The sequence below is a fragment of the Delphinus delphis genome, chromosome 6, assembly GCF_949987515.2.
Source record: "Delphinus delphis chromosome 6, mDelDel1.2, whole genome shotgun sequence".
NCBI lineage: Eukaryota > Metazoa > Chordata > Mammalia > Artiodactyla > Delphinidae > Delphinus > Delphinus delphis.
The window spans coordinates 36178758-36193675 of NC_082688.1; the positions used below are offsets into that span (position 1 = coordinate 36178758).

Genomic DNA, 14918 nt, shown 5'->3' on the forward strand with positions numbered 1-14918 from the left:
CGGTAGATCAAGAAAGGTTAGGATTCAGAACTGACCATTAGATTTTGCAGTATAGTGGTCTCCGGGAACATGACAAATAATGTCTCTGCTTTACCTCACTACCTTTACCCTTGTGGACTTAAAACACTATCTGATATTCTTGGCAGTTGCTCAGAAACTTCTCCACTTGCCACCGCTGTTTCAACCTCGACGTCTTTGTGTTTCCTAGTTCTAAACTACGGGCTTCATACCCCAACTTGAGCCCTCACTTCTGTTCTCTTCCCTCGATTTCACATACTTGTCTGACTCTTCCCAAGATGTTGCACATCTATTTTCCCTTATAATGCTCCTGATCTGGTTCTCCCTCTGGTCCCAGCACTTTCTGCTAACCATTTTGGGAGTTTGTAACTATTTTGGGTGTGTCATGGACTCCTTTGGTAATCAGATGAAGTTTATAGGCCCCTCTCCAGGAGAATACTTTTAATTGCATAAAATAAAATACATGAGATTACAAAGAAAACCAATCATACTGGAATGTAGTTATCAAAATATTAAAAACTAATTTGTGATAAAAATATATTTGTTATTATATTTAATGTATTAAATAACACATTCTAGCAGTGGGCCTAAGAGCTATTGTAAATTTAGAGTAATGATAAGTGTAAATGATATTGCAGTATACCTCCAGCAACTGTATTATATGAAAATATATGTGGTTTTTATTAGAGACAAAATCGCAGGTACTGTCAATCCTAACGTGGTTTGTTGTTGTATTCATAATAGAGTGGATTTTTTACATTTAGTTTCAAGTTAATGAAAATAAAGATAAAATTTTATTCCCATGTAAGTCTTGGTTAAGAACCTAGAGAGAGAACTATCATGCAGGTGTGAGGAGAGCACTGAGTGCTCACCAGGTGGGGGAGCAAGCCTGGTCTGCATGGAAGCATCCTGCCACATTTCTCATGGGGAGTGGAGGATTCAGACATTGACTTTATGCCTTGAGTAGTAGAGTGCCAGGGTAGGTTCTTGAGCAGGAATAATAACTTTATAAAATGCATTTGAAAAAATCAGAAAACCCATGGTAAACACTGTCATTTAATGTATGTTTGGCTAGATTCTTTCAATTTTCAAAAATTGGCTCCTTTATTTTAGTATAGAAGGTTTCTTCTTTTGCCTCTGTGTGCTTCTTTCCCTGACTAGCTATCCAAAGTTGCTTACGATCTGTATTTTATTCTTCAGGAGTTCAGTTTGAGTGATCTGTCTACATTCTTTTTCTTATGGGGCAGGGACAGCTGGAGAGGGAAACTGGTGCTTTTGTGCTTTCATTTGCCTCTAGGATGCTTCTGCATTGTTTTCCAGCAAAGGGCCCTTCCCTTTGTGGCAAAGGAGTGAATTCTGATATTCAGGGGAAAAAATCAGAGAGAAACCTTGCCCATTTAAAAATTGGGTTCTATTTTCTTCCTGTTGAGTTTTGTTTTTCGGTTTTTTCTTTTTGGCTGCACAGCTTGTGGGATCTTAGTTCCCCAAGGGATCAAACCAGGGTCCCGTTGTGAAAGCACGGAGTCCTAACCACTGGACCACCAGGGAATTCCCATTACTGTTGAATTTTAAGAGTTCTTTGAATACTTTTGGGTATCAGTCCTTTATTAGATACACATTTTGCAGATATTTTCTAGCAGCATGTGGCGTTGTCTTTTCATTTTCTTAAGTGTCTTTCACAGAGCAGAAGTTTTTAATTTTATTGAAGTCCATTTTACCATTTTTTTCTTGATGGATTATGCTTTGGTGTCAAGCCAAGGTCACTTAGATTTTTTCCTGTTATCTTCTAGAAGTTTTAGAGTTTTGTGTTTTACATTTAGGTCTATGATCCATTTTGAGTTAATTTTTGTGAAAGGTGTATGGTTAGTGTCTAGGTTCTTTTTTTTGTATGTGGATGTGTCTATTCACTTATTTTTAATACTCTCTTTTGGAAGAGATTTTTAAGTTGCTAAATAATGTATCTCAATCTTCATCTTTCCAACTACATGGAGTCCACGTTTTTGACAATGGTCCCATAGTTATTAGATGGTATTATGTGAACTATTTCTAACAAAGTTTCATTTTTCTTACATTGTGTCCAAGAGAAACACACATAACATGATACGTTAAATACAACGGTTTTGCGTAAGAGTAAGATAAATGTCTGTTTTGGTACCTCTTTGAAAGGTATCTAAATGTATGCTTATAATCATCAGTTCTTAGGGTTCTTTTCACCAGTCTAACTTCAGTATTACATGATATTAGACTAATAGGAGACTGAAAGTATAATTTTTACTAACTCCTTGAAACTCATCTACTGAATTTTTTTTTTTAATAATAAAGTTTTTTTTTTTTTTTGGCGGTATGGGGGCCTCTCACTGTTGTGGCCTCTCGCGTTGTGCAGCACACGGTCCGGACACGCAGGCTCAGCAGCCATGGCTCACGGGCCTAGCCACTCCACGGCATGTGGGATCTTCCCAGACCAGGGCACGAACCTGTGTCCCCTGCATCGGCAGGCGGACTCTCAACCACTGTGCCACCAGGGAAGCCCCTATAATTCAGATTTTTAAAATTATTTTATTTTTATTTTTGGCTGCATTAGGTCTTCGTTGCTGCACGCGGGCTTTCTCTAGTTGCGCCCAGCGGGGGCTACTCTTCGTTGCGGTGCGTGGGCTTCTCATTGCGGTGGCTTCTCTTGTTACAGAGCACGGGCTTCAGTAGTTGTGGCACTTGGGCTCAGTAGTTGTGGCTCACAGGCTCTAGAGTGCAGGCTTAGTAGTTGTGGTGCATGAACTTAGTTGTTCCGTGGCATGTGGGATCTTCCCGGACCAGGGCTCGAACCCATGTCCTCTGCATATTGGCAGGCGGATTCTTAACCACTGTGCCACCAGGGAAGCCCTCACCTACCAAATTTTTGACAGAATAGTTTATGTTGTGATTAGATTTGTCATTCTACTATCCCAGGAGATTTTAGTATTTGGGGACATTGTCGTATATATATTCTTTCTTCCAAATTATGGTTGTAGAATATGTTAAATGATGTTAACTGTTATCAGTACCAGTGGGAACTCTATGGTTTATATTATTCTCATCCATAATTGTAACTTTTTGGCACCTGTACCTTCCGCCATCTCATCCTTCCCAGAATTGTCATCCAGTGGCAAAAACTTGTTAAGCTTATTAATATTTCCGAGAAATAGAAATTAGAAAGATCTTTTGATGTGATCAGACTTTTTAAATTGTTTTTTTATGCTAATACTTTGTTGATAAATTTTCTTTTATTGAATTAGTTAAGGAATCAGGCTGAGTAGATTATAGTGACACACTATATTACATATGCTGTCGGTATGCTATATATATATATATATATATACACACACATACACACACACATATACTGTATGCTACAACTTTATTTAGTATTTTTATTCCTGTGTTTCAGTGTTTTCTTATTTTGTTTTCAGTGTTTTCTTATTTTGATCCTTTTTATATTTTATAATCAATGTTATATAAAATGAGTTGGGAAACAACAGTTTATATTGGGAAGTTAAGAATAGTCACTGTCACTGGGATTATTGATTCTGTACATTTGAAGAAATTATCTGGTAAAGTTATCTAGTAAGGATTGTTGTGTGTTTTTTTTGGCTGCACTGCGAGCCTTGTAGGATCTTAGTTCACTGACTAGGGATTGAACCTGGGCTCCCGGCAGTGACAGAAAGCGCAGAGTCCTAACCACTGGACCTGCAGGGAATTCCCCTAGGACTTTTTATCCTTTGTAGTTTTTAATAATTTTCTCTGTTGTAACCAGTTATTTTCTCATTTTCTTTTTATGAATGCGTAAGAGTAATATATGATAAAAATCTGCCTTTGAAGTCTAAAAGAGTTATTTCAATAAGTGTAAAACCAAAATTTTTATTGTTAAGAAAATGTGTCAAAGTTTAGTTGGCAGCATTCTTTCTCAAGCATATAGAATAATTGGACATCTGATTTGATGGCATTGTAAATTTTATAATTTTATTTGTCAGTGTAATGTCCACAGGAGTGACAGGGGGATGTTTTCTTAGGTTCAACTAAACATTTGCACATTCAGACTGGTAAAACCACCATAGGTCTCACTTGGCAACATTTATTCAGAAGAATATAGGACAGAAGCTATAACTTATCAGTAAGACAGTGGGAGTCCTTGCAGCAGTTCATTCTTTCTGAAGTGATCTTCTCACAGCTTAGGTCTGAAGTGCTCTTCTCACAGCTTAGATTCAAAGAGATGAAATCCACATTGTGTGGTGCAGAGAACTCCATGGGCATAGTTTCCAGGATCTTTCGCCAGGACATGCCTAATTAGGTAACATGTCACCATACTCAGAGAAGTTCAAGAACGTGGCTTCCTACTAAGTGGCTATTGTACTTCCAGTCCAGATGCAATTTACTAATTTGGTAATTTCTATCTTAAGAAATGTTGCCAGGTAACATAGGTGGTATGCTGTTTAATCAGGTTAACAGGGATTAACCCAAGGTTGAATTCTCATACATTGGGAGAACGAGTTTTGCTCATCTTTGGTCCACAGTCATGCATGCTGATTTTTCATTTACACCTTCTTCTTTTAGTATCATCTTTCAGAAGGTTTTTCTTACTCCAAGATTATTTTTTAAATGTCATTTGTTTTCCTATTGGTTAGAAATGTCACTTTTGTCATAGAGCAGTTATTAGGAGATAGTTCTTCAAATTAACAAATGGTTGTGTATATTAAAAATGTATTTTTTAAAGTAATAAAAACCTATTTATAATCTTACGATTGTGTATTAGATTGTGTTATTTGTATGCTGAAAATTTATAGGGTCAATTTTTTCCTCAAAGAAACTATGTGTAGTCTGAAAAGCAGTATACTTTTTTCTAAATAGAAGTTTGCCTTATTGAAGGCTGTTGTGCTTTCTTAGGTGGCCTTACTCTGAAAACTAACCACTTAGTGTAGTAGAAAGTGGTGAATTAGGGGTTTGAATAATGGGGTTCTGGTTTCAGACCTGCAACTTCACTGACTGCTCCGTTGTGCAAGTCAGCCTCTCTGTGTTTTGTTTTGCTCAAACTGCATGAATAACAATCCCTATCCTGCCTATTTCCGAGTATTGTTGAGGATTAGATGGGATGATGGATATAAAGGCACTTTTAACTGGTAAAGCCGTTTAAATATAAGGAATTATTGCATCTTAACTTTTCCTCCCTTTCTCTTGTAGGTAGTGTTGGTGCTTCTTTTCAGTGCCAGTCCATCCATCACGACCACATTTGTCATGATGACAGTGACAAGGTGAGGTCCGTGTTGATGTCTACAATGGTGAAAATGCATGTTGCCCTTACATCACTGGATTCACTTGCATAACTGGTCGTAGGGGCAGAAGAGTGTGACTTGGGGGGCACAATGTTGAGATGCAGAGAGCCTTGCTGGTTTGTGTGCCAGCTCACTAAGACTGCTCCAGAAAACTTGCAGATAATTCCCAGGAGGTGGGCTGGACTCCTGATAACGCATTTCCTTACCCCCATTCCTGTCTCTGTCACTGTGCTTCTTCTTTTCCTGCACAGCCTGGATGGATTATCTTAATATATGAACAGGTGCTCCCAAAGCTGATAACTATTTCATCAATTTGTGTCTGTTTTCAATTTGAAATACCTCAGACATTCCGATTTGGTTTGTTTTTTGGTTGATTGTATTATGGCTTATTCTCATGCTTACTTTTTTTTGGCTGTTTCCAAAGCCCAATTTAAATGTTGAGGAATGACGGTGGAACCTGTCTGATTCATGCAAAAGAATCCTGCTTTGGGCCTTTTTTATTTTTTAAATCAGGTCCAGACTTTTGGTGTTTTGCTTCTGTTCTTTTTATCTCTAAAGAAACTGGTCTTTGGGGGCTTTCCAGTACTCATCAGCACCCTTGATGGCCCAGCCCTTGAAGTAGATACTAATGTGGGCTTGGTGTTTGGAACGTCTGGCTGCTGATATTGGATGGGCTTAAATTTAGTCTTTTCCATCATCAGTTTCCAGTGGTCTCCCTCCCATTTCCTGTGTCTTGTATGCAGGAATGTATCAGTCCCCTGGTAGTTTCCCCAGGCAGACCAATCCAAGTGCTGTTTTTCTGCGCTGTTGTAATCAAGATCCTCCTCCCTCATCCTGTTGGAGCTTGATCAAGATGTTGGTTGATCATTGGGATTTTCCAAATGGCCTTTTTGTTCTGTGTGTTGCTCTCTCTGTCTTTGTGAGCTTTGCTCAGTCAGATTTCAGTCTGTTTACAGAGAGAGTGGTATGATTTTAGTATTCCAGATTCTCTCTTATTATGATAATAATCCAGAGGCATGGGTTTAACTTTTAACTTCTTTTAGAAGCAAGCCACTGAAAAAGACTTCTAGACTATATAGTTAGCTCCCTAAAATTCAGTATACCACAGATTTTAGACGAGCATTTGAAAATAAGACTGATAGAAAAGGCAAAATCACTTTTGGTCAGTAATATTACAAAGAATTGTGTTACATCATTGTAAAGATGTTTGGGGGTTAAAATTTCTTTCCGCAGCTAGGTATAATATGCCTCTATCCATTGTTCATTTACAGTGGAGAAGCCAGACTATTCTCTGTTCTGTCTCCAGGTTTAGAGTCAAGAGATGAGATTTCTGTCCATTTCTGCCAGATACTTTTTATCTACTTTAAAATGTTTTTCCTCCTAATTTCTGAATCTTTGTATGACTCATCTTGTGCTTTTAGGATGGGATCTTTCCTGAAATACATGGGGGGAGGGCAGAGAAATTTTAGGGATTTTTGTCACTTGATCAGCAGATCAAAGAACTGTCAGAGACTGCTCTCCTCTCCTGCCTACCATGCATATATTTATGATGGTTTACCAGAGGGAAATGGAGAGAATGGATTAGGGTCTCTTGACTATATTTATAATTGATTCAACTGATTCAGTCAGCAAATAATATTTGTTGATAGGCAGCTATGTTTCTTGGCACTTAGGGAATATATCAGGATACAAAACAAAGATTGCTGTTTTTTCATGAGTGCAGTCTAACTGGGGGAGGCAGACAAAAAAATAAACATAACACATAAGTAACATAGTATGCTACAATAAGCACAATGGATTAAAGAAATGTACAGCAGAATAAGTGGGATGAGGACCACCATGAGTTGGATGTTACAGATTGCAGTTTTGAATAGGATCATTAGACATCATTCTGGGGAGGAGAGTGGTGGATAGGACAAGAATCAGATCTCTGTGTTTGTAGCAGCTTCTGACTTCTTTCTTTCTATAATAAATGGGTATTGGTTTTGCAAAAGCAGCAACAAAACCTGCTGCCTGATATCTGATATATGCCACTTGGATAGGTATGTGTGTTCTCTCTCTCTCTCTCTCTCTCTCTCTCTCTCTCTCTCTCTCTCTGAGAATTGAAGGGATTATAGAGCACAGCTAATTCAACCCTCTTTTTAAAATAAACTTGCAAGCTGTGACCCCAGTGGGAGAAGAGACTTGTTCAGGAGTCACCATGGAGTGCTGCAGCTAGATCACATCTTCTGTCCCTGATACAAGCCATGTAAAGTAATTGTCTAGCTATTCTGAAAACATTGTCAAAACACATATTGATGCTTTGCTTATTATCCTCACTTAGCTTTCAGGCATGGTCCATTTCTCAGATTTGGGAACAAAAGTTGATTTTTCTTAAACATTGTCTGAATTTTAACTAATTCATGTGTGATGTGGGTGGAACAAAGGAGAAAAAGGGCCAGTCCATTTGTCGGACCTCCATTCTACAACCTTGGAAGTGGTGGCAAGCCCCCAAATTCCATGGTTTGGCTTGTTTTCCAACTTAAGTTTCTCTGCTGCTGTACATCGGCTTGTCACTACAGTGTGGGAAGGAGCTGTTTCCAGCTCTGAGGTTTACTGTTAACTACTGTGAGTTACATACTCTCATGTTCAGTTTATATTGGGCATAGCAATTGACACAAAGCCCTCCAGCAATATTTTTATATTCATTCACAATGTCATACCCTATAATTTCCAGGTAGCAAACACTTATTATATATCAATATTTGAGTACCTATTATGAACTAAGCATTGTTCTAGGCATTGGGGACAGTGTATTGAACAAAACAGACAGGAATCTTTACTCTTACGGAACTTGCTCTCTGTAAGTGGGTTAGGGAGATGGCAAGACATAAATAAAGATACTGTTAGTTCATTTGTGTTATGAAGAATAATAAATCAGGTAAGGGATATAGGAGTATTGGGAGAAGATTACCTTCTAAACACCCTTTGAAATAGGGGTTGTTTTATCCCCATTTGTAGGTGAGGAATGTGAGACATAGATTAAGTAGTTTCCCCAAGGTTACCCAGTTAGTAAGTAGTAAAACTGTGATTCAAACACAAGCTACCTAATTCCAGAGTCTGTACTTGACCATCTGAAGAAATCTGTTCCTAATGTAGCTTTACCCACTCAACTCTGACATGCTCAGGGGAAAATATCTTCAAGTGGAGAAGGCCCTGGAGAATCACAGTGAACCAAGTCACTTGGCAGGTAATCTTTGCCTGTCAGTTTTTTCTTGCCCAGCTCCTTTTGGCCTCCATTGTGATTCATGACTATTTGTTACTCCAGGCTTCTCTAACCTGACACCCCTGCCCTGATTCATACTCAGAAATCTGTGCTTCTTTATAAGAAACCTCACATTGTGTGTTGCTGTATTGCACTGATCAAATGTGATGGTTATGTAGAAGCAGTTTAAAAGTATAAAGAATAACACAAAAATGTGATTGTGATAGCATATTTATGTTTCACTTAGATACTGAAGTTAACCTAAATCAGCTAATGTCACCTTGGGATTATTAAGTAGTCATCTTCACAGTGAGAACAAGCTTGACATGGGGGAATAGGTCTGTCCTGAGAATGAGATAAAACATTGAACAATATGATAAAAGGAGACTATTCCTTCAGGTGAGATGAATTAATTTGTAGCCTCAATGGTACACTCTTTCATAGTGGCCTGGTAATACTTCTGGGAAGTCTGGCCATTTGAGAGAGGGAAATGGAGAGTTCTTTCTAAACTGCATGTGAATGGCTCCTCAGAGCAGAAGTCTTTTCTGGACAAAACTTCCTTTTGCTAGCCTTCAGTCCCTTTGTCATGGAAGACGGTACCAATCTGAGTTGTGTACAGGTATTCGCACACAGACTGCTTTCAGAAAGATGGGAAATGTGCTATACTGTTTTTTCTTCCATGACTGTATACTTCCTTTTATCTTAATTTTTTAAGTTTTTAGTTTTTTTAAAAATTACATGTTGATTGTAAAAAGATATGCAGCACTACCTTCAATCCCTCTCCCCAGAAGTAACAGCAATTGGAATTTTAGTATTAACCAGATTTTTTAAAGTTATATTTGTGTAAAATATTTTTCATCTTTTCAAACAGTGGTTTTTAGTATATTCAAAGAGTTGTTCATCTATCTCTACTATCTAATTTTAGAACACTTACCACCACCCCGCAAAAAACCTATACCCATTAACAATCACTCCCCATTATTCCTTCCCGCCAGCTCCTGGCAACCACTAATCTTTCTGTCTCTATGGATTTGCCTGTTCTGCACATTTCATATAAATGGAATCACACAATATGTGGCCTTTTGTGTCTGGCTTCTCTCACTTAGCATGATGATTTCATGGGTTTGTCTATGTTGTAGCATAAATCAGTACTTCATTCCTTTTTATGGGTGAATAATATTCCATTGTGTGGATCTAGCACATTTTGTTTATCAGTTCCCCAGTTAGTGGATATTTGTTTCCATGCTCTGGTTATTGTGAATAACACTGCTGTGAACATTTGCCTGTGAGTGTGTTTTTGTTTTCACATGATTTTAACAATTTGAGGATCTGCCAAACTTTTCCAAAGTGGCTGCACCATTTTGCATTCCAATTGAGGGTTCCAGTTTCTTCACATACTTGCCAATACTTTTTTCCTGGTTGTCTTTTATAAATTGATTGATTGATTGATAGCTACTTTGGTTCTTCGTTGCTGTGTGTGGCTTTCTCTAGTTGCAACGAGCAGGGGCTACTCTTCGTTGCGGTGCATGGGCTTCTCATTGCGGTGGCTTCTCTTGTTGCGGAGCACGGGCTCTAGGCACGCGGGCTTCAGTAGTTGTGGCACACAGGCTCAGTAGTTGTGGCTCGCGGGCTCTAGAGTGCAGGCTCAGTAGTTGTGGCGCACAGGCTTAGTTGCTCTGTGGCATGTGGGATCTTCCCAGACCAGGGCTTGAACCCGTGTCCCCTGCATTAGCCAGTGGATTCTTAACCACTGCGCCACCAGGGAAGCCTTTGGTTGTCTTTTAAATTATAGCCACTGTAGTGAGTGTGAAGTGGCATCTTATTGTGGTTTTAATTTGCATTTCTCTAGTGACTAACTATGCTGAGTATCTTTTTATATGTTTATTGGCCATTCCTAAATCTTCTCTGGTCAGTTAAAAAATGTCAGTTAAAAGTCCTTTTATTGTTCTTGCCCCTTGTGCTTAAAAATCTCCCTATGCCTCGTATTATTATTTTATTTATTTATTTCTTGCTTGCTTGCTGCGTTGGGTCTTCGTTGCCGCACGCGGGCTTTCTCTAGTTGCGGTGAGCGGGGGCTACTCTTCGTCGTGCTTCTCATTGCGGTGGCTTCTCTTTGTTGTGGAGCACAGGCTCTAGGCATGAGGGCTGCAGTAGTTGTGGCTCGCGGGTTCTAGAGCGCAGGCTCAGTAGTTGTGGCACACAGGCTTAGTTGCTCTGCGGCATGTGGGATCTTCCTGGAGCAGGGCTCGAACCTCTGTCCCCTGCATTGGCAGGTGGATTCTTAACCACTGGACCACCGGGGAAGTCCATATGCCTCGTATTATATCGTTACATGTGTTCCATTAGGGAAATGTGGGGAAATAGAATATGTCATAAGTAAACATACCATCTTTCAATAGATAACACTCTTAACATGCATTTTTTTTCTTCAAATTTTTCTTTGCATTCTCTGCATGGTTAAAACAAAACTAAAGCACTGATTATTTATGGCTGTGTAATTAATTATCCTAAAACTCAGTGGTGCAAAGCATATCTTTTGGTATCTTTCATGGTTCTGGGTTTTCCTGTGCTCAGCTAGGTGGGCTCTTGCTTGGAATTTCTCATGCAGTTGCAGTCAGATGGTGGCTAAGGTTGGAGTCATCTCGATGTCTTCACTCACATGTCTGATGGTTGATGCTGGTTGTTAGCTGGGACTTCAACTGGGGCCCTCAGCCTGAGCACCTATATGTAGCATGGGCTTCCTCACAGTATGGCAGCTTTGATTCTAAGAGTGACTGTCCCAAGAGGACCACACAGGTGCTGTATGGCCTTTTATGACCCAACTTCAGAAGTCACAAAGCTTCACTTCCACCATAGTTACAGGCCTTACCAAATTCAAGAGGAGGGAGCATCAATCCTACCACTAGGGAGGAATGTCTACATAATAAGAAGAGAATGAAGGATGGGAGAACGTATCAATGGCCATATTGAAAAATATAATCTGCACATTATATATACATTAAACATCAGTTAAAATGTCTATATAATGTTCCACCATAAGGGTACATGGTAATTTATTTAACTTGTCTTCAATTGTGGAGCTTTAGGTCATTTTTTAAAAATTGTGCATTTATTCATTCAGCAAATATTTATAAGTGTCTACTATGTGCCAGGGATAACTGAGTCACCAGAGTACCATGGTGAAAAGACTGACAAAGAAGGTCCTTGTTCTTTGGGTGCTTATTTTTTGTGGATGGGACAGAAAATGAACTGTATATGTAAACCAGTAAATAATCAGATACTCTTAAGTACTGTGCAAGTAATTGGGCAGTTGGCTACTCTAGATTAGGTGTTAGGGAAGGCCTTTAAGAAGATGACACTTAAGCTAAGATCTGACAGATGGAAAAGAACAAATCGAGACAATCTGGACCATAGGAGAACATGCTAGGGAGAGGAAACATCTAGTGCAAAGGCCATAAGGCTAAAAATTGAAACAAACAGAAGGAAAGCTGTTGTGCACAAGCAAGGTGGATGAGGGTGGAAGTGGTGGTATGAGATGAGGTTGAAGGGGTAGGCACAGACTAGATCAAGTGGATCTTGGTAAGCCAGGGAAAGAAGTTTCAATTCTGCGTATTATGGAAGCCTTTTGGAAGGTTTTAAGCAAAGGAGTGATGTTATATTTTTTTAAATATCCCTTTTCCTATTGTGATAAGAATTTTTTTAAATTGTGGTAAAATCTGCAATATAAAATTTACCATCTTAACCATTTTTAGGTGTACAGTTCAGTAGTGTTAATAAGTACATTCACATCGTACAACCAATCTGTAGAACTCTTTTGTGTTGCAAAATGGAAACTATATCTGTTAAACAATAATTCACTCTCTTCTCCCCCCAACCCTTGGCAGTCGCCCTTTACTTTCTGTCTCTGAATTTGAGCGCTCTATGTACCTCATACAAGTGAAGTCATATAATAGTTGTCTTTTTGTGACTGACTTAGCATAATGTTGTCAAAGTTCATCCATGTTGTAGCATGCCTCAGAACTTCCTTCCCTTTAAAGCCTGAATAATATTACATTGTATGTGTATAATACATTTTGTTTATTCATCCATGGATGGCCACTTGGGTTGCTTCCACGTTTTGGCTATTGTGAATAATGCTGCTGGAACATAGGTGCACAAATATCTCTTTTAGACCCTGCTTTCAACTCTTTTGGGTATATGCCTAGAAGTGGAATTGTTAGATCATTTCTTTCTTTCTTTCTTTCTTTTTTTTCTATTTTTAATGTTTTGAGGAACCACTATTTTGTTTTCCAAAGTGACTGCACCATTTTACATTCCCATCAGGAGTGCACAAGGATTCCAGTTTTTCCACATCCTTGTCACCACTTGTTGTTTTCTGTTTTTGTTTTGTTTAATAGTAGCCATCCTAATGAGTGTGAGGTAGTATCATTGTGGTTTTGATTTGCATTTCCCTCCTGACTAGTGATGTTGAACATATTTTCATGTGCTTAACTGGACATTTGTACGTCTTTGGAGAAGTGTCTGTTTCAGTGCTTTGCCCATTTTATAATCAGGTTTTGGATTTTGTTTGGTTGTAGTTCTTTATATATTCTGGATATTAACCTCTTATCAGACATGATTTGGAAATATTTTCTATTCCGTAGGTTGCCTTTTCATTTTGAAGTAATCCAATTTATCTATTTTTTTCTCTTGTTGCCTGTGAGTTTCAGAATGAGCTCTTCCTTATATATGTCCTAAGATTATAATTGTTTTTCTTTTGTTAGAAATAAGGAAAAGGGACTTCCCTGGTAGTCTAATTGGTTAAGACTCCATGCTTCCAATGCAGGGGGCATGGGTTCGATCCCTTGTTGGGGAACTAAGATCTCGCATGCTGCTCGGTGTGGCCAAAAAAAAAAAAAAAAAGAAAAGAAATAAGGAAAAGACAAAATCTAACAAGAAATCCATAACTACTAAAGGAATCTAATTCCAAGTTCAGATAGCTAACCAGCAAATTCTACCAAACATTTAAAGGAGGCATAACACCAATCTTATAGAAACTCTTGTAGAGAATAGAAAAAGAGAGAATACTCTGTGATTCATTTTCTGAGGCTAGCATAATATCTGTAACAAAACTTGATAAGGACATTACAAAAAATGGAAAATAACAGCTAATCTCACTTAAGAACACAGATGTAAAAATTCTAAGCAAAGTATTAGCAAACCAAATCCAACAATATATAAAAAGAGTAGTGCAGTATGACATGATTTTATTAGGAATGTAAAATTGGTTTAACCTCCAAAAAACAATCGAGGTAATTCACCCAGTAACAGAAAATCCATGATTATCTCATATACAGAAAATTTTGATGAAATTAAATATCCATTTTATGATAAACTTTTAACAAATTTGAAATAAGAAAGAACTCCCTTGATTTGCTAAAGGAATCTACAAAAAACCTACGGCCAACATCATACTTAATGGTGAAATGTTGGAAGCTTTCCAGTTTTTTTTGTTTGTTTGTTTTTGCTGTATGCAGGCCTCTCACTATTGTGGCCTTTCCCGTTGCGGGCTCTGGATGCGCAGGCTCAGCGGCCATGGCTCACGGGCCCAGCCATTCCGCAGCATGTGGGATCTTCCCGGACCGGGGCACGAACCTGTGTCCCCTGCGTCGGCAGGTGGACTCTCAACCACTGCGCCACCAGGGAAGCCCAGCTTTCCAGTTTTGGAATAAGATGAAGATGCATGCTCTCACTTGTATCTATTTAGCATTGAACTGGAGGTCCTAGCAAGTGCAGACAAGAGGAAACCACGTGGGAAAGAAAGAAATTGAACAGTCATTCTCTGCCAACAGGACTGTATATGTAGAAAACTGAAAAAAAATTAACAAAACTATTAGAATTAATAATTATATATAAAACCTAGAATAGACCCTAGAACAAATGTGCAAGACCTCTACAGAAAACTGTGAAGCATTATTGAAAAAATCAACAACTCCGGTAAATAGAAGGGTTCATCTTACCTGTTTACAGATTGAAGATTCAATATTGTAAAGATATCAATACCACCTAATTTATCTCTGGATCCCATGCTGCCCAATAAAAAAATCTTAGCTGTCATTCCCATGTGTTAGACTGGTAGGGCACCAGGGTAGACAATCCCAGTGACCAGATACATTGGAAGGAACTGCAATATTTTCCTCTTTGGTAAGCAACATACTGGTATATTTTTATTTTAGAAGTTGAGGGGACTTAAATGACTTAGGTACCCCAGGGAGAAGTTTTTAGTAGGCATTCACAGTTTTCATTTCTGTCATGAAAACGAATTTTAAAGGGCAGTCTTGGAGTCAGAATTCTCAAAAGTTCTTGCTACAAGCAAC

At 38.6% G+C, this 14918-nt stretch overlaps 1 protein-coding gene across 3 annotated transcripts in view; it reads left to right on the plus strand.

Moving 5' to 3' along the window:
* RNF38 (ring finger protein 38) overlaps positions 1 to 14918 on the plus strand; it is a 123131-nt gene that overhangs the window by 46938 nt on the left and 61275 nt on the right. For all 3 annotated transcript variants that reach the window (XM_060014514.1, XM_060014515.1, XM_060014516.1), the window contains exon 2: positions 5227 to 5297. In XM_060014514.1, the coding sequence (XP_059870497.1) occupies positions 5227 to 5297 (71 nt within the window). The remainder of the gene's footprint in view (positions 1 to 5226; positions 5298 to 14918) is intronic.